We start from the raw sequence: 27378 nt of genomic DNA on the forward strand, positions 1-27378 counted from the left end.
CTCTAGGCTATCCATGCCCAGTTCCCTCAGTCTCTCTTCGTAAGTCTTGGTTTCCAATCCCTTAATCATCTTGGTTGCTCTTTTTTGCACCTTCTTCAGAGTTTCAATGTTTCTTTTGAAGTGTGGTGACCAGAACTGAATACAGTACTCCAGGTGTGGTCGGACCAGGGCGCAATGGTATTAAGACTTTATTTTATTTATTTTATTTTATTTTATTATTTGGATTTGTATGCCGCCCCTCTCCGAAGACTCGGGGCAGCTCACAAGTGAAACAAATCATAATAATCCAATTAATTAAAATATTTAAAGATTTAAAAAAACCCGTATACTAACAGACACACACACAAGCATACCATGTATAAATTAAACGTGCCCAGGGGGAGATGTTTAATTTCCCCATGCCTGACGGCAAAGGTGGGTTTTAAGGAGTTTACGGAAGGCAGGAAGAGTAGGGGCAATTCTAATCTCCGGGGGGAGTTGGTTCCAGAGAGCCGGTGCCGCCACAGAGAAGGCTCTTCCCCTGGGGCCCGCCAACCGACATTGTTTAGTTGACGGGACCCGGAGAAGGCCCACTCTGTGGGACCTAATCGGTCGCTGGGATTCGTGCGGCAGGAGGCGGTCTCGGAGATATTCTGGTCCGATGCCATGAAGGGCTTTAAAGGTCATAACCAACACTTTGAATTGTGACCGGAAATTGATCGGCAGCCAATGCAGACTGCGGAGTGATGGTGAAACATGGGCATACCTAGGTAAGCCCATGACTGCTCTCGCAGCTGCATTCTGCATGATCTGAAGTTTCCGAACACTTTTCAAAGGTAGCCCCATGTAGAGAGCATTACAGTAGTCGAACCTCGAGGTGATGAGGGCATGAGTGACTGTGAGCAATGAGTCCCGGTCCAGATAGGGCCGCAACTGGTGCACCAGGCGAACCTGGGCAAATGCCCCCCTCGCCACAGCTGAGAGATGGTTTTCTAATGTGAGCTGTGGATCGAGGAGGACGCCCAAGTTGCGGACCCTCTCTGAGGGGGTCAGTAATTCCCCCCCCAGGGTAATGGACGGACAGATGGGATTGTCCTTGGGAGGCAAAACCCACAGCCACTCCGTCTTATCCGGGTTGAGCTTGAGTCTGTTGAGACTTCCCTGGTCTTGGAGTGTATTCCCGTTGATGCAGCTTAGGATTGTGTTGGCTTTTTTTGCTGCTGCTGCACATTGTTGGCTCATGTTTAGTTGATTGTCCACCAAGACTCCAAGGTTTCTTTCGCAGCCGCTACTGCTAAGAGGGGTTTCTCCCAGGATGTCACAGAGAGGAGGGGATCACTTTGTTCTCCAGGGCACCAGAGGGCCGGACAAGGAACAATGGCTGGAAGCTGACCAAGGAGAGATTCAACATGGAGATAAGGAGGAACTTCCTGACGGTCAGAGCGATCAACCAATGGAACAACCTACCAGCGGACGTTGTGAACTCCAACACTCTAGACATTTTTAAGAGAAGATTGAACTGCTACTTGACTGATGTATTGTAGGGTTCCTGCTTGGGCAGGGGGTTGAACTCGATGGCCTTCATGTTCCCTTTCAACTCTAACAATCAATCAGTCAATCAGTCAATCAATCAATCAATCAATCAATCAATCAATCAATAAATAAATAAATAAATAAATAAAGTACAGAACCTCCCTCATCTATCACGTTGCTGGAGTGGATGGAGAAGCTGAAGTTAGGATGGGAGGATACCAAGAAGGCACTGACGGAGGCAGCACAAACGTACAGAAAGCAAGCAGATAAGCACTGATCTCACCAACCCCCTTTTCAAGTGGGAGATAAAGTTTTCCTGTCTACCAAATACATTCGCTTAAGGATGCCTTGCAAAAAGCTAGGCCCAAAATTCCTTGGCCCTTTCCCAATAGTGAAAGTAATCAACTTGGTCACGGTGCAGCTTGCGCTGCCTAGAATCCTAGGGAGGATCCACCCTGTATTTCACTGCAGCCTACTTAAGCCTTTGATTGGGTCCAACATTAGGCCACACGCACAGCCGCCCCCTTCCTCTGTAGTAATTCAGGGGTAACCCTACTATGAAGTGAAAAAAAAATTGGATTCCCGCATTTTCCGGGGAAATTTGCAGTACCTAATTCATTGGAAGGGGTACCCTCTGTCGGAGGCTACCTGGGTAAAGAGTCGGGATGTCATTGCTGATAGGTTAGTTAAGCAGTTCCATGAGAATTATCCAAACAAGCCAAAGGGTCCCAGAGGGGGAAGGTAGGATGGTCTGGAATGGTACTAACCCCTATACTTATTCTATCATTCCAGGAGATGGGTTTTGCTGAAAGGGAGGCCGCCTGTCAGGCCCAAAGTAATTATGTCAAGTCAAAGGTTGACCTGTCACAGTTTGGTAGTGATAGAGGAACCGGGAGGGGGGGTGAGAGAGAGAGATATGCCACCACACATTCCTTTCTGCAGATGCATAGTAATGAATACAGGAAGGAATCAGGATTGGTCTTCATGACTGCACTTGTGGGTGTGGAGATGTGATATGGGGTTTTGACTCGGATGTAATGTAAGGGACTCAGAGTTGGAATGATCCAAGTTGAATTCAGACATGGCTGTTAATAAATCGTACCCTGAGAGAAGCACAGGCATGGAAATGATTTATTTCTCAGAATGCTATTTGGTTCGCTAACATCAGTTCCTTTAGATAGAACCCTTGAGGGTTCAGCCCTTTCTCTGGACTGAAACAGCCCTGCTGAAGGGAGCCTTCTGTCTTGCAGCCACCTGCTGCATCTGTTTTGAGATGAAAGTTACTGGCAAATTCCCTGGTCAACCGATGTTCCCAGAAGGCACAGCACGGCCATTTCAAGCACTGTTGCAGGAGGCCTGGGAAGGCAAGTCTAAGGTGAGAGGAGCTGCCAACTGGAGCTCCGGACCCCAAATCCCTCATCCTCGGGGGTGCCCGGTAAAAGCCGAGGCAGCTCAGGGGTAGCAGAGTAAGTCAGCAGGACACTGCCAGAACTGGTGCCCAGGGCTCAAAGGGCCACTTCTGGTGGAAAGGCTTTCCTCAAGCCTTGGGATAGGTGCCGCTTCCTACTCCACCACCCACTGAGCTTCTGGGAAGCCCAGTCACACACTGCATGTTGGGTCTGATAGCATGCAGGGAAGCCCCACTTCCTCCCCTGCTTCATGCCGGGTCTTCTGGCAAGTGCCACTCTTGTGCACTCGATGCACATCAGCACCACTGTGGGCGACTGTGGCAACCCACAGCAGGACCAAAGTGCATTGGGTACATGAAAGGAACATGCTCCATGTACAGGCCAGGGGCAAATCTCATGAGGTGGCTGAGAAGATAACCAGCGATGACCTGCTCTCCAACCTGAAGCCAAATCAGAAAGTGGGATGGGGTAAGTACATCCAGCAGTCTGCATCTCATTCCTCCTCCTGTCTCCCCCTGCTGCTTGAACGGCCAGCCCAGTGGTGGCAGTGGCTCTGGAGCCACAGCATGGGCCAGCTGAGGGATTGGCAGGCTGTGGCTATAGCTATAAACCATTCCCTCAGCACACAAAGGATAGAGAACATGCAGTGACCAATGTTTTCCGGCTGTAGCTACCTTGCCCACTCCATCACCTTACCTCACCCCACGAAACAAGCCTCTTGTGCACCATCCCACCAACTGGGCACTGGACACCCCTGGACTCTCTCCCCAATCCTGCCCGGCCTCCACAGGCACCACCCACACAAGTGATGTCAAATTGGCTAGGCCCCAGGCCATACCCAGTCAGCCATGACTACCCTGGCCATGGCCCTCCTTCACCCCCCAGCCCCCAGAGGATAACCACAATGCTGATCCAGACCTCAATGAAATTCAGTTTGACATCCTGCTTTAAAACATGGCTAGTATAACATATTGTTTTAAATTTAAACAATTATTATTCGACAAACGACCATTGATATGACAGGCATGTACATGTACATGCACTTCAAAAATCCCAAAACTATTACAACATCCATCTGGTGCATAAGATTCTTACAACTTTTGCATGACACCTTAAGAGTAAATAATAAAATCATATACAGTGGTACCTCAAGATACGAATCCCTCGTCTTACGAACAACCCGAGATACGAACCCGGGGTTCTTAAATTTTTTGCCTCTTCTTACGAACTTTTTTCATGTTACGAACGCCAAACCCGAACTTCCGGGTTCGGCGTTCGGGAGGCTGCTGGGAAGCCCCGCCGCCCAGCTGTCACCTTTTAAAACAGCCAGGGGGCTTCCCAGCAGCCTCCCGAAGCCGAACCCGGATGTTCGGGTCTGGCGTTCGGCTTCGGGAGGCTGCTGGGAAACCCCCCGGCTGTTTTAAAAGGTGACAGCCGAGCGGCAGGGCTTCTCAGCGGCGGTGGCAGGTTGGTAAGACGGAAAACGTTCAGGTTCGGGAGGCCACTTTGGGTTTTTGTCTGGGAGGGAGGGCAGGAGGTCCGGCGCTGGGGGAGGGAGTCAGGAAGGTCCTCCTGCTCCCCCCCCCAGCGAAAAACACAAAGACGGTCTGCCGCCGCATGACAGGCAGGGCGGAGCAGCCTGGAGCAAAGGGACTCTGAAACCGCCGGCGGCTTCAGCTTCCCATTGCTCCGCGGGCGGCAGCAGACCGCCTTTGTATTTTTGGCTGGGGGGGGAAGCAGGAGGCGCAGGATCGGGCCGGCGGCGGGCGTGAGGCGAGGCAGCAGGTCTGCATCCTGGGCGGGCGGTGGGCGGCGGGTGAGGAGGCGCGGCCGAGCGAGACGGGGTGGGCAGCAAGACGGGGCGGGCAGTGACTGGGGGCGGCGGCGGTGGCAGCGAGGCTGTGTCCGACTCGGGGCTGGTAGCGCCCGACGCAGCGGGCAACATTGTCGGCTGCTCCGAGCCGCTCCCGGAAGCGGCCATGGGAGGGCGAGCTGCCTCAGGGAGGAGGAGGATCAGGCGGGACCAGGTGGGGGCTGGAATTTCTCCGCTGGGAAGAAGCGGCGATGGATCCTCCGTCTACCTCTGTCGGCTGCTCCAGGCCACGGGGGCGAGGATGAAAGGGCGGAAGGCGTGCTCGGCTCTGCCGCTCCAGCCCCTTTCGATCGGCACGGGAGGCAGGAGAGGACCGGGCGACCGGAGAAGCAGCGCCCCTCGCCCCTGTGGCCCGGAGCAGCCGACAGAGGTAGACGGATGATCCATCGCCGCTTCTTCCCAGCGGAGAAATTCCAGCCCCCACCTGGTCCCGCCCGATCATCCTCCTCCCTGAGGCAGCTCGCCCTCCCATGGCCGCTTCCTCCACCCTCCATCGCAAGCCCTCGCCACCGCAGCCAACGCGCGCTGCGATCTTCCGGGCCGGCCAGGCTCAGTGACGGAAGGCAGCCGCTTGGCCCGGGATGCTCAGCCGAAAGGGGCCGGGCTTGATCCGCTGAGCCTGGCTGGCCCGGAAGATGGCAGCGCGTGCTGCCTGCGCCGGCGAGGGAAGTCAAGCCGGCAGCAATGTCGCCGCCACCGCAGCCAACGCGTGCTACAATCTTCCGGGCCAGCCAGGCTCAGTGACGGAAGGCAGCCGCCTGGCCCGGGATGCTCGGCCGAAAGGAGCCGGGCTTGATCCGCTGAGCTGATGTTCCCCGGTGCGTCGGGCGCCGCCAGCCCCGAGTCGGACGCACCCTCGCCGCCGCGCCCAGCCGCTGCCCGCCCCGTCCTAGCCGGAGCCGGTCGGTCGTGCCTCCTCGCCCGCCCGGGATGCAGACATGAAAAACGTGGAGGCTGATGAACAAAGGCCAGAACTTTCGGCTTCTGGGTGGATGGGAGGAGCTAAGCGGTGGGAGGAATCAATGCCGCTGGGCTGGTAACATCTCCCCAATGTAAAAAGCCGCTGGGCTGGCTTTTTACATTGGGCCTGAAGCCGAAAGAAAAACGCGGAGGCTGCAGGAGTCGGGATGTGTGGAAGAGGTCCGCGGGAGAACTGGGGGGACCCCAGCCCACGCCTGCTGCTTGCTCTCCCAGAAAGACCTCAGCCCACACCTTTGGGAGCTTCACAGCCGGGTCCCTTCCACGGGGCAGTGGCCACGGCTCCCCCCAGTTCTCCCGCTGACCCTTTCCACACACGCACACCATCCCCACCCTCTGCGCCGCCGGTTGGCAGTCATCTTCTAAAGAAGCAAGAAGAGGAGGAGGAGCTGGGCGCCGGTGGTGGTGGAGGAAGGCGCCCAGCTCCTCCTCCTCTTCTTGCTTCTTTAGAAGATGACAGCCGGCCGGCGGCACGGAGAATGTGACCCGGAAGCTGGGAGGGAGGCGGAATACAGGAGGAGGAGGAGGAGGGAGGCCAGGAGGGAGAGGGGGAAGGAGGGAGGGAGGAAATCAGAGAAGACGCACGTACAAACCGCCCATGCGTTTCCTTCCCTTCCCTTCCAGTCATTGCAAGCCGGACAGTAACTGTTGACTTTTCCGTTAATCCACCCACGAGGCTCCCTCCAGGCAGCCTGCGCTGTCTCCCCCCATCTCCCCCCCCTCCACCCACACCCGAACAAAATCCGAATGCCAGCAGAAATGAGGCAAAAGGGGTGAATTTTGGGCTTGCACGCATTAATCGCTTTTCCATTGATTCCTATGGGAAACTTTGTTTCGTGTTACGAACTTTTCACCTTACGAACCTCCTCCTGGCACCAATTAAGTTCGTATCATAAGGTATTACTGTAATATCAAAACAATGGGTTGGTTTTAATTCCACTTTAACATATTGCCCCATATTCTTACCTTTAACTTATTTGTGAGAGAGATCATAAGTAAATTTGTGGCATTACTAGAATGTAATTTATATCTGCCTTTTGAAATGGTTTTTGAACGCTTATACAAATTGTATTTAAAAATACAAGCCCAAATCAGCCTTATAGTTTACTTACCTTTTCACATTATCAAGTGCATGAATAATAGGAACTCTCATTTATATACAAATAGTAGCCAAAATGTAAAACAGTAACAAACTTTATTTCTCCTTTGATAGCTTCTAAATATGATAGAGAGGAAAGGGAATTCTTCTGAAAAAGAGATAGTTTTTTAAAAGCAGGACTATAATCAAGAGTTTCCTTACCATCTCTCCACCAACAGCATTATCCATCAAGACTGCCACCCAATCCATAGGCTCTGGGCTTTTATTGTGAAGAATAACTTCCTCCATCTTGGAGGTTCCAAAGTAAACACATCCAAAATTAACACACTGGATAGTATTTGAGTGAGGCACACCTAAAACCTCAAGAACTTGTTCCACAACATTGGCTTTGATCTTTATCTCAGCAGTGGGCACGCCCTGCAACTCCACACTTTGGATAACAACAGATTAAAAAGAAATTTTGGGCTTCAGGACTATCATGGGTTAATAATGTCATATTAAATCATTTGGAATTTAAGATATTAACATATTTCACACACATACATGCACAAACACACACACACACACACCTTAAACTTTTAAGAGTTGCCTATTTGTAACATTCAATACTTTGTATCAGAATAGTAAGTGCTCTGAATATTACACAATATTAGAAGAATTTACTAATTCTTTATTAACCCTAATTTGAAATAATAAAGGAAACATCAAATTTCAATATAAGATTTTTAAATGAGGCTTCAAATTAGATTTTACTGAGAATTTGCTTTCTATGTAAATAAAATTAATCTGAGATTGTGATACCCAATGCACTGAGCTCATATAATTTATTTAAACCCTTCATCCATTCTTTAGATAGGAAATTCAGTAGTATGTAATAAAAAGGGTTTTTTATCATTCAGTCAAATTATTCTTATATACATAGACAGCGCTTAGAATTGACAATATTTTTACTTACCGTATTTTTGGAGTATAAGATGCATCTTTTTATTCCCAATAAGAGGGTGGAAACTTGGGTATGTCTTATACATCGAAGGTAGCCCCAGCCAGTGAGGCACCCCCACCCTTTGACCTCTACCTCCCAGCAATTTACCTTGCTGCAGCAAACAGAGCAGAGCCTGTTAAGCCATGCAACTTATTATCAGCTGAGTGAGGCAGGCTGTCTGGCCATGTGCTAAAATGAAAGTGAAACTAAAACTGCAAGGAAGCAAATTGCTGAGAGGGAGAGGCAGAATTTTATTTTCTTGTGCCAGGCAGTTGCTGAAACTGGATTCAAGGAAGTAAGTCAATAACTATAAATATCTGTGGAATATCCAAATTATTAGACTTATTTTTTAAAGACTACTTTACTTTAAGTTCTTAAGAAAATGAAGAAGCTTTTTAAAATAAATGCTTGATCTGAATAGGCCCAGTGCTATTGTATCTTCTTTTAAATAGTAGAGAATAACTATACTTCCAGAAAGCCACATAAATTTTAACTGCATCTGTACAAATATAGTCTGAAATGTAACAGTATCCCGTTTAGAATTAAGATAAGGCAGCTGAGTTAAACTCTGACCTAGTCATGTTTGGAGTAGATCTATTTAAATAATTGGGAGGAGTTAGTGTAACTACATTTTAAAAAACTTGCTGGCATTAATATACAGTGATCCCCCGGTGATCCCCCGATCATTGCGGGGGTTCCGTTCCAGGACCCCCCGCAACGAGCGGGTTTTCGTGAAGTAGCGCTGCGGAAGTAAAAACACCATCTGCGCATGCGCAGATGGTGTTTTTACTCCCGCAGCGCTAGCGAGGAGCCGAAGATTGGGGTTCCTGTTTTAAAACGTCGCCGCCGGCATGGGCGGCTTGCCAGCACCCCCCCCGGACCCCCAACCCGGGTTTGGGGGGCTGCTAGGAAGCCGCCCATGCCGGCGGCGATGTTTTAAAACAGCCGCGCCGCTTTCCAATGAGTCCCGAAGACAAACGTCAAACTTCCGCGTTTGTCTTCGGGACTCATTGGAAAGCGGCGCGGCTGTTTTAAAACGTCGCCGCCGGCATGGGCGGCTTGCCAGCACCCCCCCAGACCCCCAACCCGGGTTTGGGGGGCTGCTAGGAAGCCGCCCATGCTGGCGGCGACGTTTTAAAACAGCCGCGCCGCTTTCCAATGAGTCCCGAAGACAAACGTCAAACTTCCGCGTTTGTCTTCGGGACTCATTGGAAAGCGGCGCGGCTGTTTTAAAACGTCGCCGCCGGCATGGGCGGCTTGCCAGCACCCCCCCCGAACCCCCAACCCGGGTTCGCCCGGCCCAACCCGGGCCGGGCGAGCAGCGAGCAAACGGCGGGTGGCCGGGCGAAGGGCATGGGCAAGAGAAGGGCGCGCGAGCCGCGGGCGTGCGGGCAGGCAGGCTGCGGACAAGCCCCTGCGCCATCTACGCATGCGTGCCCATAGAAAAAAGGGCACGCATGCGCAGATGGTGTTTTGACTTCCGGGTTGAAAAATCGCAAATTAGCCTGATCGCAATGGTCGGGGACGCAATAACCGGGGGATCACTGTATTGCTATAATGAACATTTCTCCTTTCTTTGCTATTTCTATGGGTCAGGCACACATGCACAGAAATACACAGCAAACAATGTATATAACCACTGTTGTTTACTGTTTGGCAAATTGCTGGGAGGCAGAGACAGAATTTTTTCCCCTTGTTTTCCTCCATCAAAACATAAGTGCATCTTATATTCCGATGCATCTTATACTCCAAAAATATGGTATTTCATTAACACAATACTGTAGTTAAACATATCTATGCAATGAAAGGGCCAAGAATACTACAGTATTAAGGATATGCTTCCATTTATTTATATGCATCATAAAATTTAATTCAAGAAGTAAATTAAGAGACAACATTGCAATTTAAATATACTACACTTACGTGGCTAGTTGATTAAGTATTTTGGGCACATCGGTACATATCTCTACTTTTATCAATTGCATTGTTTTTGGTTCTATCACACCACTGATTGGTGCTATAATAATTGGAACACTTCCTCTATATTTTATGTCAAATGTACCTTAAAATATAAAAATAAAAAACAAGACCATTTTAGTTGATATGCATAAAATTAAATACTAATCTCTTTCCTCCAATGATAAAAGGATCACAATAACAGCATGATAAGATACACCATCAAGATACAGCATTTTATTTATTTATTTATTTATTCCAATGCACAATAATACACAATGAAGGTTATAGAGGATATACTCAAGTAAAATATATTAGAGAAAGAATAGAAGTGAAAATATAGGAATAGTATATATCAATAAGAGAATAGAAGAATATTATGAGAGTAATATAATAGAAGAATAGTACAGTAGATACCATAAATGAGATATAGGAGAGACAATAGGACAGGGGATGGGAGGCACTATCCCCTCTAGTATCCTCAGTCATATTTGTATGATAATGTAGATGAATAATGATGAGTTGTTTCCTGTTATTTATTCATGTTCATTACTTGGGAAAGCCATCTTTCTAAGTTTATAAAAAGCAATCTTGCTGCAGTTAGTTAATGCAGTGATTTTCAACCTTTTTTGAGCCGCGGCACAATTTTTACATTTTAAAATCCTGGGGTGCACCACCAACCAAAATGACACCCTAAGACACTTTCCTCTCTTTTTCCATCCCTGTCTCCTCCCCACCTTTGTGTGTGTGTGTGTGTGTGTGTGTGTGTGTGTGTATACACACACTCTTGAACCATTTCCAAAAACAGGTGAGGGCTGGGTTTTTTTTGTCTATTATTCTTTGGTTGCTTTTTATCATATGCTTTAAATCAAGAGTCACTTTTCTCTCTCTTTTGTTTCTCTCTTGCCTCTCATTCTCTGTCTCAATCATTTTCTCATTTCTCTTTTTTCCTCTCCTTTTTGCTCATTTCTCTCTCTCTCTCCCCCTTCCTCTCCTTTTCTCTCTCTCTCTTGCTTTCTTTCTCTTGCACTCTCTTTCTTTTCTCTCTCTCTCTCTCTCTTGCTTTCTTTCTCTTTCTTTCTCTCTTGCTTTCTCTCTCTCTCACTCTTTCTCTCTCTCTCTTGCTTTCTTTCTCTCTCATTCTTTCTCTATCTCTTTCTCTCTCTCTCTTGCTTTCTTTCTCTCTCTCTCGCTTTCTTTCTCTCACACTCTTTCTCTATCTCTTTCTCTCTCTCTCTCTTGCTTTCTTTCTCTTTCTCTCTCTCTTGCTTTCTTTCTCTCTCTCTCTTGCTTTCTTTCTCTCTCACTCTTTCTCTATCTCTTTCTCTCTCTCTTTCTCTCTCTCTCTCTTGCTTTTTCTCTCTCTCTCAGCAAAAAGTTGTGAGGCTGGAATCTGAGTTTCCTTTTTCGCGGCACACCTGACCATGTCTCACGGCACACTAGTGTGCCACGGCACACTGGTTGAAAAACACTGAGTTAATGTATACTTATACATTCCTTTGAGGCAAATCTAACAATAAATGTTAAACCCAATCAAGCAGAACTGCAGACTCCTCTCATCATAGATACCATCATAGAAATGAGAGAATTAAAAATTTAATAATTATACAGACACAGTTACAAGTAATGCTCCCAATACTAAACCTAAACCTTTTCATCTTAATTTCAAGAGTTCCTGGATTCAATTGTGCATATTAATTTCTTCTTAATTAATTCTGAAGAATACATTTCGTAGTTAATATGGTCATGGTGTACCATGTAGCATGCATTCCCCAAATCCCAGTTATCAGGATTGTATCTCACTGGAAATCTGTTAGGTCAACATAAAAGTTTGTTCCTAAGATATATATGTAAATGGAAATACTGCTGAGGAGAGGAGTATACGGTTTTAAAAGCCGTCTTCAATACTGCTTTTCGGAACAAGTGAAATTCTTAAAGAGTTCATTCCTTCAGAGACTATATTGCATTAAAAGATATGGTTTAATTAAACAAGACTTGTTGGATAAGCTATCTTTGGCTTATTGCAAGGTATACATCATGCTTTATAAGCACAACAGTCGCAGTCACACATTATATTGACTCTAGGGCAAACAATCTGCTTTATGGTTTCACATAATATATGAACACAAAAAGGCTGAGGATTATTTTGTATAGTGAAGATTCAAAAATATTGCTGAATGAGGACCGGCAAATTATCACTGGCAGTCAGCATGCTACATGCTGTACCTCCTGTATTGTTCTTCCTATGAGGTGCACAGCCTCATTGTATTTTTCACAAATTTCATGGCTGCTGTTCGAAGAAAATATTTTGCATTCCAGAGAATTCTAAAACAAGGGCATCAAAAATCTATGCCACAGAAAAATCTGTTACTGGGTCAGGCTCTTTCATTTTATAATAGTCTACTTCAGCACACTTTTTAAAAAATGAACAGTTGTGAGAGACTATGCTAGCAGAATTCAGGACACATTTTCTGCATTTTTTTGCTACTGTTATGAAGATACATAAATTGTCGGTTTTTAGGAAGCAGTAGCCTCTGCTTCCCAATTTCAACCAATTAATAATTTTGTAATAGTGATATTTGTTTATTATAAATACTGTAATGCCAAATATGTGTGGAATAATGTCTGTTTTACACTCCAAACTTACAAAATATATGTCCTTTATAAATGCTAATGTAATTATGTTAGCAAAAACTTCAGAAGAGAAGGATTTAGGGGTAGTGATTTCTGACAGTCTCAAAATGGGTGAGCAGTGTGGTCGGGCAGTAGGAAAAGCAAGTAGGATGCTTGGCTGCATAGCTAGAGGTATAACAAGCAGGAAGAGGGAGATTGTGATCCCCTTATATAGAGCGCTGGTGAGACCACATTTGGAATACTGTGTTCAGTTCTGGAGACCTCACCTACAAAAAGATATTGACAAAATTGAATGGGTCCAAAGACGGGCTACAAAAATGGTGGAAGGTCTTAAGCATAAAACGTATCAGGAAAGACTTAATGAACTCAATCTGTATAGTCTGGAGGACAGAAGGAAAAGGGGGGACATGATCAAAACATTTAAATATGTTCAATGGTTAAATAAGGTTCAGGAGGGAAGTGTTTTTAATAGGAAAGTGAACACAAGAACAAGGGGACACAATCTGAAGTTAGTTGGGAGAAAGATCAAAAGCAACGTGAGGAAATATTATTTCACTGAAAGAGTAGTATATCCTTGGAACAAACTTCCAGCAGACATGGTTGGTAAATCCACAGTAACTGAATTTAAACATGCCTGGGATAAACATATCCATCCTAAGATAAAATACAGAAAATAGTATAAGGGCAGACTAGATGGACCATGAGGTCTTTTTCTGCCGTCAGACTTCTATGTTTCTATGTTTCTATCTCAATAAGAAAATTACAAACAAGAAAAAAATCTCTCTGGAGGAAAAACAAAAAAGGACACGTTTCCAACTTCAAAAGCTGATATAAAAGCATTTGCAATCAAATAAAAGCAGAATGCCTTAACTACTACAGCAAACAAGAGGAAAACCTCCTACGCACCAAATCTAATAGAGCTTTCTACAACTTTGTCAACAATAAACTCCAAGACTCTAGACCCATCCCACCTCTCAAAGGACACAACAACAAAGAATACCATGATGACTCATCCAAAGCCAACCTCCTCAACTCTTTCTTTGGCTCTGTCTTTGTTAACAGCAATGGCTCATCCCCCAATTTTATCAATTGCACCTCAACGACCTAACCCAAGTAGACTTCACTGAACACCGAGTTGAAAAAGCATTACGTGATCTTAAACCTTCTCTATCAGTCGGACCAAATGGTCTATGTGCTTACTTCCTTAAAAAGCTCTCTTCTGCCATAGCTGAATCACTATGCATAATTTTTGAAAAATCCTTCAGAACCAGCACACTTCCTAAGCTATGGTCGAAAGCAATAGTCATCCCCATCTTCAAAAAAGGAGACCCCTCTCTTGTCGATAACTACAGACCAATTTCACTATTCTGCATCCCATGCAAAGTCATGGAATCAATTATAAATAAATCAATTACTCTCCATCTAGAAACTAATAATTTGGTCTCTAACAAACAATTTGGATTCAGAAAAAAACTATCCTGCAACCTGCAGCTCCTCCACTGCAAAAATATATGGACAACTCATCTAGATCAAGGTAAATCTATAAATGCAATTTATATCGACTTCTGCAAAGCCTTTGATTCAGTGGTCCACGACAAACTACTCCTAAAATTCAAATGCTATGGCATCTCAGGAGCCCTCCATAGCTGGATTACAGCATTCCTGTCAAACAGACAACAAGTGGTCAAATTAGGAAGCACCATATTCACCCCCATCCCAGTTAAAAGCGGTGTTCCCCAAGGTAGTGTACTGGGATCAATGCTCTTCATTCTCTACATCAATGACCTTTGCAATTACATCACAAGCAACTGTGTCCTCTTCGCTGATGATGTAAAACTCTTCAACACCACCGATAACACAACTACTCTCCAAAAAGACCTGAACTCTGTTTCTGGCAACTCCAAATCTCAACTAGCAAATGCTCTGTCCTACACATTGGGAAGAAGAATCTGAACTTCAAAGACAAACTGAATAATCTAATTATCACAGATGATCCCCACTCGGTTAAAGACCTCGGTATACTAATAACAAAAGATTTAAGTGCCAAAGCCCACTGCAACAACATAGCCAAGAAGGCTTCAAGAGTTGTAAACCTAATCCTACGTAGCTTCTGCTCTGGCAATCTCACACTGCTTACAAGAGCTTACAAAACTTTTGCCAGACCCATCCTCGAATACAGCTCATCTGTTTGGAACCCATATCGCATCTCAGACATTAACATCCTTGAAAATGTCTAAAGATACTTCATAAGAAGAGCCCTTAATTCCTCCATTCAAAATAGAATACCCTACGAGACTAGACTTTCAATCCTGTGCCTAGAAAGCCTACAACTAAGACGCCTTAAGCAAGATCTAAGTATTGCCTACAAGATCATATGCTGCAACGTCCTGCTTGTCGGTGATTACTTCAGCTTCAACCACAACAACACAAGAGCATACAACAGATTTAAACTTAATATTAACCACTCCAAACTTGACTGTAAAAAATATGACTTCAGTAACCAAGTTGTTGAAGCGTGGAACTCATTACCAGACTCCATAGCATCATCCCCAAACCCCCAATATTTTACCCTTAGATTATCTACGGTTGACCTATCCAGATTCCTAAGAGGTCAGTAAGGGGCGAGTACAAGTGCACTTCCATCCCCTGTCCTATTGCTCTCCTATATCTTTCTTCTATTCCTATATCTCTTCTTCTATTCTTTCATTGATATGTTCTATTACTATATCTTCTTTTCTATTCTTTCATAGATATATTTTACTATGAGTATCTCCTCTATAACCTTCATCATGTATTTTACTATATTCTGTATGTGTTAAATGTTTTTTTAAGCTGGAATTTTTTTAAAAATTAAGGGAGACTAGGATGGTCCCATTTCGGCCTTGTTCTGGCCTCATCAGCTAGCCACACCCTTTCCTTTACTGGGATTAGATCTGGTGAACTCTGCCTTGTAAAGCAGAGAACTAGCAGTGTGAGCTATCAGATCAGAACCCTTCCAGCTCTGTACCAGGGAGGGGCTATATGTTTTTCTTATGTCGGATCACCCTGGTATATTTAAGGAACGTCACAGCTCCTAGTCTCCCTTAATTTTTAAAAAAATTCCAGCTTAAAAAAACATTTAACACATACAGAATATAGTTGTCGGCTATAAATATATTAACTGCCTTGAAGTGGTCCTGGGTTGGGCCTAGAGGCAAAAAAGGAGCTGTGACGTTCCTTAAATATACCAGGGTGATCCGACATAAGAAAAACATATAGCCCCTCCCTGGTACAGAGCTGGAAGGGTTCTGATCTGATAGCTCACACTGCTAGTTCTCTGCTTTACAAGGCAGAGTTCACCAGATCGAATCCCAGTAAAGGAAAGGGTGTGGCTAGCTGATGAGGCCAGAACAAGGCCGAAATGGGACCATCCTAGTCTCCCTTAATTTTAAAAAAAATTCCAGCTTAAAAAAACATTTAACACATACAGAATATAGTTGTCGGCTATAAATATATTAACTGCCTTGAAGTGGTCCTGGGTTGGGCCTAGAGGCAAAAAAGGAGCTGTGACGTTCCTTAAATATACCAGGGTGATCCGACATAAGAAAACATACACACCAGGGTGATTCGACACAAAAATATGTAACCCTTCCCTGGTGCAGAGCTGAAGGGATTGGATACTGTAGCCTAGAGGTTAATTCTCTGCCTTACAAGGCAAAGGTTGCAGGTTCAAGTCCCAGTGAGGGTATGGCTAGCTGGTGAGGCCAAAATAAGGCCGAAATAGATCTATCCTAGTCTCCCTTAATTTTCAAATTCAGCAAAAAAAAAACAACACATATAGATAGAATTGTCGGCTATCAATAAAATTAACTGCCTTGGAAATGGCCCTGGGTTGGGCCTAGAGGCAAAAAAAGGAGCTGTGATGTTCCTGCAATACACCAGGGTGATTCGACACAAAAATATGTAACCCTTCCCTGGTGCAGAGCTGAAGGGATTGGATACTGTGCCTTACAAGGCAAAGGTTGCAGGTTCAAGTCCCAGTGAGGGTATGGCTAGCTGATGAGGCCAAAATAAGGCCGAAATAGATCTATCCTAGTCTCCCTTAATTTTCAAATTCAGCAAAAAACAAATATATGTATGTATGTATGTATGTATGTATGTATGTATGTATGTAGATTGCTCTGAGTTCGGGTTTTGCCCCGTGTAATATTTTGAGTGTCTATGCGACGTTTCGGTGAAATCACATTCACCATCATCAGGCTGAAGTTTTAAGCTTCGTGCTGCTGTAAATATGGAATGTTTGCAACTGCCATTTGTTCCTTATATATAGTGTTGAGGGTGGAGATTTGGTTTCAATGTAGCAAATAGATTGGGTGACTATGTTTCATTGTGTATTGGACAAAATAAATAAATAGATAAAATAGATAAAAAATGTCTGTAGAGAATCTCAGTCATCCAGGTCATGGTTGTTCCAAAGGTGCTTTTTCAGGAAGTAACTGACTTTGTTTTTTTCTTAGAAGATGTTTGGTTTCTCATCCAAGAAGCTTCCTCAGCTCTGACAGGACAGTGGAGACAGGATAGTGGCAAATGATCAGCTACCTACAAGGAATATAAATCCTTGCAGATAGTGAAACATCTTCAAACAAACAAAAATCACCCCAAAATACGAGAGTCCAGCTGCCTCCTGAAAAAACACCTTTGGGACAACCACAACCTAGATGACTGAGAATCTCTAGAGACATTTAGCCCTGTTCATTTCTTTCCCCCATTTGTAATGGCAGCTTGCAACTCCCCCTCACAAAATATTACAGGAAAAGAAATGCAGAAAAAAGACTTCTAGATATTGCCTTATCCTGGAATACCCCACACTCCCTGCTTACACTTTGGACAGCAGTGAAGACTGCTTTTCCAATAAGCATTTAAGGCAGAGGATTCTAATTAACTGTAAATTACTGTTTATGGGAGTGTATCATTTTATATAATTTGCATGATGCAATTTTTCCTTATTTTTCTTTCATAGGAGGAAAAAAGACCAATGTCAAACAAGTATCATACCATCACAATGCAGGTGCCAGCCGCTTTTGTACATCCATTTTCTTAAAAAAATAATATGTTTATTGAATATATACATTAAAAACAGGGGGCAGAGAAGTAAAGGGAATATATATAATGTACATTCTAGCAATTATAATTTACTTATATAGTACGTGTAAGTGGGGAAGGAGATGCAAGTGCCAGCCCTTTTGTACATCCATTGTGAGTTGCATGTACAAACAAAAAAGGAATTGTGCTGTCACAACACTAGTTTTATAATTTTAACAAAAATCATCAGGTTCTATGGTGCCTCTGAACATGTTTTTACTATTTTTATTATTTTTACCTGTAAGCCACCTAGCATTAATGATTTTTATTAAAATTTTAAAATATAAAGATAAAAAACTAATACAAATTAAGAAAAATACCAAAAAACAAAGAAGCAAAAAGTGCAAAGAGAAAAAAGAAAATGAGAGTGCAGAAAGAAATATGTAAAAAGGAGGGGGAAATATAAAAAACTTCCTCTTTCCATCAACAAAAAATACAATTTCAGTAACTTAGCAATGTTAAAATAATAACTTCTCTAATATTGTAACCTAAAATTTCATCCTATTTATCTGTCTGTCTATGTTAGTTCTCTGTACAAGACAGCTGGGTTGGCGATATATAAACAAGCTAACAATGTTTGTATGTATTGAAGTACTATAGCTTTAAGAGGTAGTGTTCCAAATTGCCATAAGAGGGAGCTGGAAAGCATGATTCTCTCTCTGCTCTTTCTGTTCTTTCTGCTGATTCACTGTGACTGATGTAGTAAGCGGTGAGTTACTTTGATGTATTTGTAATGTATGTCTGATATGTATGGTAAGACAAAGATAGGTTCTTACTATCATCAGTGGTGGACTTGCCAAAAAGCCAAACTCTATTGGAATAAAATAGAAAGATGGATAAAAGAAATTACCCTTCAGGAAATTAGGAAAACCCCAGAATTTTTTCTAATAGGTATAACAAATCAAAAATATAAAAAGGAAATTTATTATTTAATAACTCATATCTTGGTTGCCACCAGGATTGTATATGCACAAAAATGGAAAGAAAAAGATATCCCCAAGGAGGAGGATGTCGTCAGGCATGGGGGAACTGAAACATCTTCCCCTGGGCATGTTTAATTTATATATGGTATGCCTGAGTGTATGTCTGTTAGTATATGGGGTCTTTTTTAAATCGTTAAATATTTTAAATTTGTTTAGATTATTTATGATTTGTTTCCACGTGTTGTGAGCCGCCCCGAGTCTTCGGAGAGGGGCGGCATACAAATCTAAGTAATAAATAATAAAATAAATAAATGTACTAAAGAAAATCATAGAGTGTGCAGAGATGCACATGATGACGAGGTGGTTAAATAATCAAGAAGAATCAGATTTTTATAAAATTTGGCAAAGGATTTATATATGGTTGAATAAAAAGAATACTAAATGAATGGAATAGAAAGAAATATATATATGAATTACGGTATCTTACAAAAGTTTTAATATATGGGGAAAAAAATTAAAAAACTTTTTCTCTCTTTTTTTTATATTCTCTGTATTGATCTTACAAATTTTAGTGTTTTCTTTTCTGTATTAGAAAGACTTCTATTTTGAGCAGGGCAATTATAGACCCTGTATATGTTCAATGTTTGTTTGTTTTGTTTGTCTTTATGAAAAATTAATAAAAATATTTTTTTTTTAAAAAGACAAAGACAGGCTTGTAATATTATTGTTGCATTGAGAGATATAGACTGATTTGAATGTGTATGACTGGGCTGTTTAACTTGATTGTGCTATTTCTAAAGTAAACACTAATTGAACTTTAATGTATCTGTTTTGTCCGATTGAACAATTACTCATATCTCCTGGATATCTGCTGAAATCCCACGTTTCTTCTGTACATGTCCTTGAAAACTCAGGGGTTCTGCACATTCCTTAACAGTCTAAGAAATAAATTAATTTCATTTTCCTTTGATTTGCTCTACCTAGTAATTTTTCTCTAAAAATTAAAAATAAAATTGTTACATTTTACATCTATAAGCAAATATTTAAAGGCTGACCGTTCAAAGAAAAGATCAATAGTAATCAGAAATAACATACTGAAATTTAATACTATCAAATACTATCCCATAAATTTCTTATCATTTTCTCTTTGTCTCCCTTCAGAAACTCTTGTTAACGATAACATTTCTTCAATTTTAATACCACAGCTTATTTCTTTCTCTAAAACTACAACAAAATTTTTTTCCGTATCTTATCTATAAACAAATATTTAAGGTCTCATCATCAGTCCTTATTTTAAAAAGAAACCATTAAAACTGCTAACTTTGGTTGATTAATCCAATTTTATAAATCTTTTTTTAACTTTTGAAATCTTGATGTTTATTCCTTTTAAGTCATCTGCCTAAAGTTGACTTCTTTATATTCCCACTTCATCTTTTCTCAGGAACGTCTTCATAAATATAACATATATCTGTACTTATAAATATATATCTGTCATAATTCCAAAATAAAAGACTGATTTGGACAACTTTCTTAAGTTAAAATCCACATGTCTAAGTCATTTTCCTGATTATTTGTGTTAGCTATTAAAATACCAGCCACTTTTATTTATAAATTCAGTATAATATCTTTGTCATCATCCTTGTATTCGGTCAATTATAAATCCATATCCAATACAGCCTGATTCTCAGTTGTGTCGTCTTCTATCTCCTCTTTTGAGCCCATTTATTAAAAGACAATCTGAAAAGGAAGTTCTGACTACATTGTTGCCAGAAATCCTTTTATTCTCCCAGAGTAAAAATATTTTTCTCCATTCTATATTAGAGTGGCACCTCATTTAATTAAAATCTTGAGTTATGGTTGTTTTTCATAACATGCTGCCAAAGTCTTATTTTATCATATTTTTCTCTACTCCACAACATTTTCCCAGAGAAAGATTTCTTATACAGTGGAACCTCTACTTAAGAACTTAATTTGTTCCATGACCAGGTTCTTAAATAGAAAAGTTTGTAAGTAGAAGCAATTTTTCCCACAGGAATCAGTATAAAAGCAAATAATGTGTGCAAACCCATTAGGAAAGAAATAAAAGCTCGGAATTTGGGTGGGAGGAGGAGGAGGAAGGAGGACAGTTGCTGCTGAAGGAAGAAGGTGAGGTGAGAGGAATTTTAAAAATCCAAAACTTTAAGCCTTAAAAAAAAGACGGACTCTGAGGTGGCAAGGAACACGTGCCTCCCATACACCTGGCGCGAGGCTGCCTCCCATACACTGTGCCAGAGAAACCAAGTGAGAGAGGGGAACCTCCCACTCCTTTGACCGAAAGGCTGCTGCTGCTGCTGCTACCTGCTTCTGCTTCCTTCCTATGCTGAAGGGCTCCCCCCTCCTCTCGTTCACTCGCTTTGTAGCCGGCGCCTTTCCTTCACTGTGGTGACTCCTCGGTTTGGCTGAAGCCGAGTTGATCCAGCCGGGGCAAAGCACCCCCATTTGCCTTTCTGCGCCCAGATGCTCTGGGAGGCAACCTCGCGCCGGATGTAGGGGAGGCAGCACGAGGGAGTCACCACAGTGAAGTGGTTTATTCCCTCTCCAAGTGCCCAAAGAAAGGAAAATGCTCCATTCACTCTGGGCTGCCCAGAACGAAGGGAGCGTTTCTTTTCTCTGGGCGCTGGCAGAGATTTATTCCCTCTCCAAGTGCCCAGAGAATGGAAAATGCTTTGTTTGCTCTGGACTGCCAAAGCCTCCTTAAGTGCCACCAAAAGGCTCCTCTGGCAGCTCCAAAAAGCCCACATTGGCCAGGACTAAAGGGGGAATGGCAGAAAACTGGCCAGGCCTTTGTGCCACTCTCAAATTTCCTGTGAAATTTTTGTGGGCTCGGGTTCTTAAGTAGAAAATGGTTCTTAAGAAACATAGAAACATAGAAACAAAAAAAATCTTGAACACCCGGTTCTTATCTAGAAAAGTTCTTAAGTAAAGCCGTTCTTAGGTAGAAGTACCATTCTACTTAAATTCAAATTCTTCATATATTTTGATAAGATTCTGAACAAATCACAGGAAATATTCTTTCATAATTTGATGAAATAATTTTTAAAATTATAATTTTATTTCCAGTCTGGCCCCTTAGTCCATTTCAAAACCTTTCATAATTAAGCTTCTAATCACCTTTTTTGTTGCTTATTTACAAACAAGATTTTTTTCTTTAATTTCTTAAACTTAAATGAAGCTTCTTTCACTGAGAATCAAAGGAAAATCACCAGTTATAGATAGATAGATAGATAGATAGATAGATAGATAGATAGATAGATAGATAGATAGATAGATAGATTAGATATACAGACAGACAGACAGACAGACAATTATATAAAACTATATATATATCAAATAGATATATAGATATATCAAATCCCAGTAAGGGTATGGCTAGCTGATGAGGCCAGAACAAGGCCGAAATAGCGCTATCCTAGTCTCCCTTAATTTAAAAAATTCAGCAAAAACATATGATACATACAGAGTATAGTTTGTCAGCTATGAATAAATTAACTGCCTTGAAATGGCCCTGGGTTGGGCCTAGAGGCAAAAAGGAACTGTGACGTTCCTTCAATATACTAGGGTGATCCGACAGAAAAAACATATAGCCGCTCCCTGGTACAAAGCTGAAGGGATCAGATCCTGTGGCCTAGAGGTTAATTCTCTGCCTTGCAAGGCAGAAGCCCCAGGATCAAATCCCAGTAAGGGTATGGCTAGCTGACGAGGCCAGAACAAGGCCGAAATAGCGCTATCTTAGTCTCCCTTAATTTTAAAAATTCAGCAAAAACATGTGATACATATATGTATATGTATATATAATACCATATTTTTGGTGTATAAGATGCACCTTTTTACCCCCCAAAAGAGGGTGAAAAACTGGGTGCGTCCTATACACCGAATGCTGCACCTGGGGAGGGGGAAGGGAGTTGGCGGGAGAGCGGTAATAGCCGCAATTGGTGAAGACAGGCAGCTGATTGGCGGTATTTCAGGAGATTGATCCAACCGTCAATCAGAAAGGAAGAACGAAGGGGGAGATAGCGAAGTTAGCGATGGAAATGGCAGCTTCACCGAAGAAAATGCAAGGCTTAATTTCCAGTGCCTGGGGTGGAGGTTAGTGTGCTCCAATCAGCCTCTGATGACACCAAAACGGAGGATCAGTGGGGGCAGGGGAGCACCCCAAAGGTGGAAAAGGAAAGCAGGCAGCCTCAAAGGGCAAACACTCAGCTGCAATGAAAGGCTTTTGGGAAATTCTCCCCCCCCCCCCCACGCCCTCCCACTAGATCAGCCAATCAGCAGAGATGCTTTCTGGAAAGGATGGGAGAAGCTGCTCTCTCTGCACGATCTGAATGCCAGACTCTGCTGTGTTTGTGTGTGAGAGAGAGGGGGGGGGCAGGGCACAGAAGAGAGAAGGGTTTGTATCATTATGCAAAATTGCTCAGTGCTTCTGTACGGTAGCTAATGCAAATTTCCTTCATTTCTATTACTGAGTAGCCTAGCCCCACCTATCGTCTCTGGCTGCCCAAAGCAGAATGAAAAGAGAGACACAACGCGTGTACACAGAAACTTCACCTCCCTTTCCAGTTATCACACTGAAAGAAACCTGAATTCAACACTGTTTCTTTCACCAACCTCTCTAGTATTAAAGCGATCTAGACGTCAGTCTCTCTTTCCCAGGGTGAGATCAGACTAAAGCAACCCCCAGCTTTGCCCTGACTATAGAAGGAGATACTTTTCACTTCCTGTCAGATTATTTTTGATCGTTTCTACAAGTGGTGGGGGAGGAGAGAGAGATAAGCAGCTCCTCTTTCCCTCCCTCCCTCCCTCCTTCTCAAAAGACTTGCAACTTTGTCCCTTGCACTTCCTTTCCTGAATCTTTGGTAATAATCTTTATGGCTCTTTCTAAATAAAGCTAAAAAGTTTAAAGAGCAAAGTAGCCACAGTTAGAGGAGGACTAGCTCATAAAGTTTGAATACCCTTGCAATGCACCCTAATCCCTAATCCAGGGATCTCCAAACTTGACAGCTTCAAGACTAATGAACTTCAACTTTCATTTCTGAGCTAGCATGACTGGAGGAGGATTCTGGGAACTGAAGTCCACAAATCTTAAAGTTGCCAGGTTTGGAGATCCTTGTACTTCTAATCCTTAATCCAGGGGTTTTCAAACTTGACAGCTTTAAGACTAATGAACTTCAACTCCCATTCCTGAATGAGCATGACTGGAGGATTCTGGGAATTGAAGTCCGCAAATCATAAAAGTTGCCAAATTTGAAGACCCCTGGGTTAGGGATTAAGGGTGCAAAGGTCTCCAAACCTGGCAATTTTAAGACTAAGGGCGCTAGCCAGATGAATATCTGGTAAGCAGATTCTTTTCCCTATTTTCCTCCCCAAAAACTAAGGTGCGTCTTATACTCCAGTGTGTCTTATACTCCGAAAAATATGGTATATTGGTTTTTGAGATACACTATTGTAAAATAAGCCATTTTCATATTTTGATTAAAGCACTCAGTTTTAACATATTGTATGTCACAATTCAAATCTAGTTAATATCCTAAATCAAAGCACTATATGATTTACCATGTTGCATGAAAGCTCCAGTCATTGAGCTATGTCATATTATCATTTGTTTTTGCTTCAGTAAGTTCATATTGCATGCTGAACCATGAATTATGATTTATCTAAGTATATTAAATATACTGAACTCCATAAAATATTTACCTGGGGATGATCCATAGTTTGTAATTTTGGTTACTGCATGTATTATTTTACTGTTCGCAATCACTGTTCCAAAATTTATTTCAGGTTCAATTTCTAAGAAACAACATGGACGTAATCTACAAGAAAAGTGCATTTTTATTGGTTTTATCTCATCATTTTATTGATTTACTTTTTAAATACATTTCAAGGGAAATAAAGTATTTTAGACTTTTTCAACAGGTACACTACCTTTCTTAATTTAGTGCTTATGTTGCTATGTATTTTAAGTAGTAAGCACAATGAAAACATATTAATTTGCAACTGTATTTTATTTAGCTTGAAATTCTTTTCATGTCAATATATTTTAATACTTATTGCCTATTTCTATTCAATATAATAATTCAGTACACAACTAACACCTGAAATATCACCATAGTTTTGGTACTATTACAGTGGTACCTTGGTACTCAATGGCTTTGAAGTACATCTAATTTGGTACTCAATGCATTTTGATTCAAAAAATTTGCTCCAGTATTCAATAGTTTGTTTGGTATTCAACGCACAAGCTAGATCTTGCCATTGTTGGCTCCCTATGACTCACTACATTATTCATTATGGGGAAAAGCAGTTTGGTATTCGTTATTGGTACTCTTTGTGCCTTCCTATTAACAATGAGTACCAAAAGTACCACTGTATATATGTAAATGTAATATTACCAAACTCACAATATTTGATGTAAGAAATACTGCCATAATTCACACATAACAAAGTAAATTAAACAAAGCACATTAAACTAAGAATTCTGGAACTACATGTTAGGAATCTTAAGCACTTATAAGTAGGGTTAATGTTTTATTCCAACTGATTGGCCTTGCACAGACAAAATAGAAGAACAATCAAAATTTGTTCTAAGTTTTATTCCACATTAATGCAAGACCAATGGGATGCTTCATTAAAACAAAGAATGAGACCCCCTGAAATACATAGATTAAAATTGTAATTATTAAATGTGTGTCATTCCATATCAAGTGATCCAGATATGAATATTTTTTCTACTTGATATCTTTATTTTTTAATTTTTTAATGAAGTACTACTTTAGTTAATTACAAATTAAAAGTTTTGATTTTTTTTCATCAGTTAATTTTTTACAGATTTCTAAAGTTTTGAAAAAGCGCAATTTTGGCCTGGTTTGGCTTTACATTTTCTATCATATCTCAGCATAGAATTAGGATAAAGAGGTCGGAGAGGCGTCATTTTTCTCAGAACGGTACCGACTTACATTTGATATATCACCAGACTATATTTCTTAATATTTAGTTTTGGAGACATCAAATTCAAAATTTTGTTGCGCAATTGTGAAAAAAGCTATGTTTTAAAATTGTGAGAAAATGCATGTGTATATATTTCTACTGGGATTCAGCTTGGGACCCTAACCCTATCAAACTTTTTTTTTTTTTAAGCCTTGAATCATTTGATTTTATGTTTGTGTGAGTTTATTCCTTTTTTGTTTTCAAATTACAATTTATTGAATTCAACATTTATATACAATAAGAAACAGAAAAAACAAATACCGTAAGTGCCAGAATAAATAGATCTTAATCATCATAACACAACTTGCTCAGCTTTTTCAACCTGAGTGCATTGAACAAACCAAAAGAAAAAAGGTGATCATATCCTTAAGTATGATTTTCTAAATCCGGTCACATCCTAATTATGTTAAAAACAAGATTAAAAGAACCAATATTGTTAATACCTATTTATACATGTAACAATTTTTTATTATATCACTAAACATGCCATTCATGAAATGTTTAAGAATAGTACTGTAGTTAAATCCTCGATAAAATATAAATAAATCAAAAAATTAATAGTATGTTTTTAAACTGGCCTTTTATCATCAATTTGTCTCGTCTAGTGGGTGAAATGCAATCTTGTCCATAAGAGCTTACTAGCAATGGCCATTTCCTTTTGTGTTAAAGAGTATGTATGGCCTGTCATGCAATGTCCCCCCTAAGCTGCGCTGTGCGCTATAGCGCAGGTTTGAGTTTTAAATTCAAGCAGAGGTCCAACCAATTGGTAATTAGAACTGTTGCTGCTCTGCAACCATAGGGCAGCAACAGTTCCTCTCTAGTAAAGGCAGGAAAGAAAGGAGCCAATTGCAGGCCTGCTTTCCTCCCCGCCCCTTTAACTCCGGAGCGGTCTTTCTTGTTTGAGGCTCGAGCTCGCCGGCTAAGGTAAGTATGCTAAAACTGGGTGGGGGCGTGGCCATGGAGCCCGATCCCGGCTAGCGGCTGCCACGGCCCTCCTGCTGCCGCCCAGCCACCTTTCCACCTCCCCTTCATCCTTCCTCCCCGTCTTTGGCCATCAAGAGGGAGTGGGGGGGGCGACCAGCCGGCACCCGCCGCAGCCCTTCTACCAGCACCCAGCCCCTTTTCCATCTCCCCTTCATCCCTCCGCCCTGTCCCTGGCCATCAAGTGGTGGGTGGAGGGATGGGAGGTGGCTGTGAGCATGGGGGAATGTCCCCTTTTAAAGCCTAACCCGGTTGCACCAACGGAACCATTCACCCAGTTGTGCTTTCACCTCAGAACAAAATGGAATATGGAACGGTGCGGGGGTGCCTCCCACGTCCCCATTCATCTCACTTTGCGGCACTTGGTTAAAGATCTTACCCCATCCACCAACGCGTAGTATTGGGGGCAAGAGTTTATTGTGAGGAGGAGGTGGGCGCGGGGGGATAGTAAGCTGGCCGCTGGTGTGCGCTCCGCTCCATTAACCACAGAACTGGTTTCTCCTCATGGCTCTGCCTTAATGTAATTCAAACATGGCAACAGTTCCGGCTTCAAAGCGGGCTCTCGAGCACAGAACCTCCCATAAACAAGAGCTGGTGATGAGAACCATGGGCGGGCCCCAAAGTTTCCCAAAACAATGATTCCCACGTAGGCGCATGACCGAGTGCGTGGGTTGCTGTTCCCACTTGCTGTCCCTCCGCTCCCTTTTTTCCCCACCCGTCAGAGGCACCGCTTCCTGCTCTCCAGGCAAACTTTCAGGCTGACTCAATTTGGACCCTAGGGAGGGAGGGAGGAAAAGAGAAAGGCCCAGCCAGCTCCTTTCCCCCATCCTCTGCCCTCCCTCCGCCTTGTCCATGGCGTGCGGCGTGACTTTCAAGCTGACTCGATTTGG

General features: G+C 42.5%; 1 protein-coding gene across 2 annotated transcripts in view; it reads right to left on the reverse strand.

Moving 5' to 3' along the window:
• LOC139155676 (cilia- and flagella-associated protein 47-like) overlaps positions 1 to 25869 on the reverse strand; it is a 302888-nt gene extending 277019 nt beyond the window's left edge. For both annotated transcript variants that reach the window (XM_070730919.1, XM_070730918.1), the window contains exons 1-4: positions 25769 to 25869; positions 24218 to 24333; positions 9777 to 9915; positions 7073 to 7301 (exon numbers count right to left, since the gene is read on the reverse strand). In XM_070730919.1, coding sequence (XP_070587020.1) covers positions 7073 to 7301; positions 9777 to 9915; positions 24218 to 24333; positions 25769 to 25803 — 519 coding nt within the window. In that variant the 5' untranslated portion in view covers positions 25804 to 25869. The remainder of the gene's footprint in view (positions 1 to 7072; positions 7302 to 9776; positions 9916 to 24217; positions 24334 to 25768) is intronic.
• Positions 25870 to 27378: the final 1509 nt, after the last annotated feature.

Source organism: Erythrolamprus reginae, unplaced genomic scaffold (genome assembly GCF_031021105.1).
Source record: "Erythrolamprus reginae isolate rEryReg1 unplaced genomic scaffold, rEryReg1.hap1 H_44, whole genome shotgun sequence".
NCBI classification, from domain to species: Eukaryota; Metazoa; Chordata; class Lepidosauria; order Squamata; family Dipsadidae; genus Erythrolamprus; species Erythrolamprus reginae.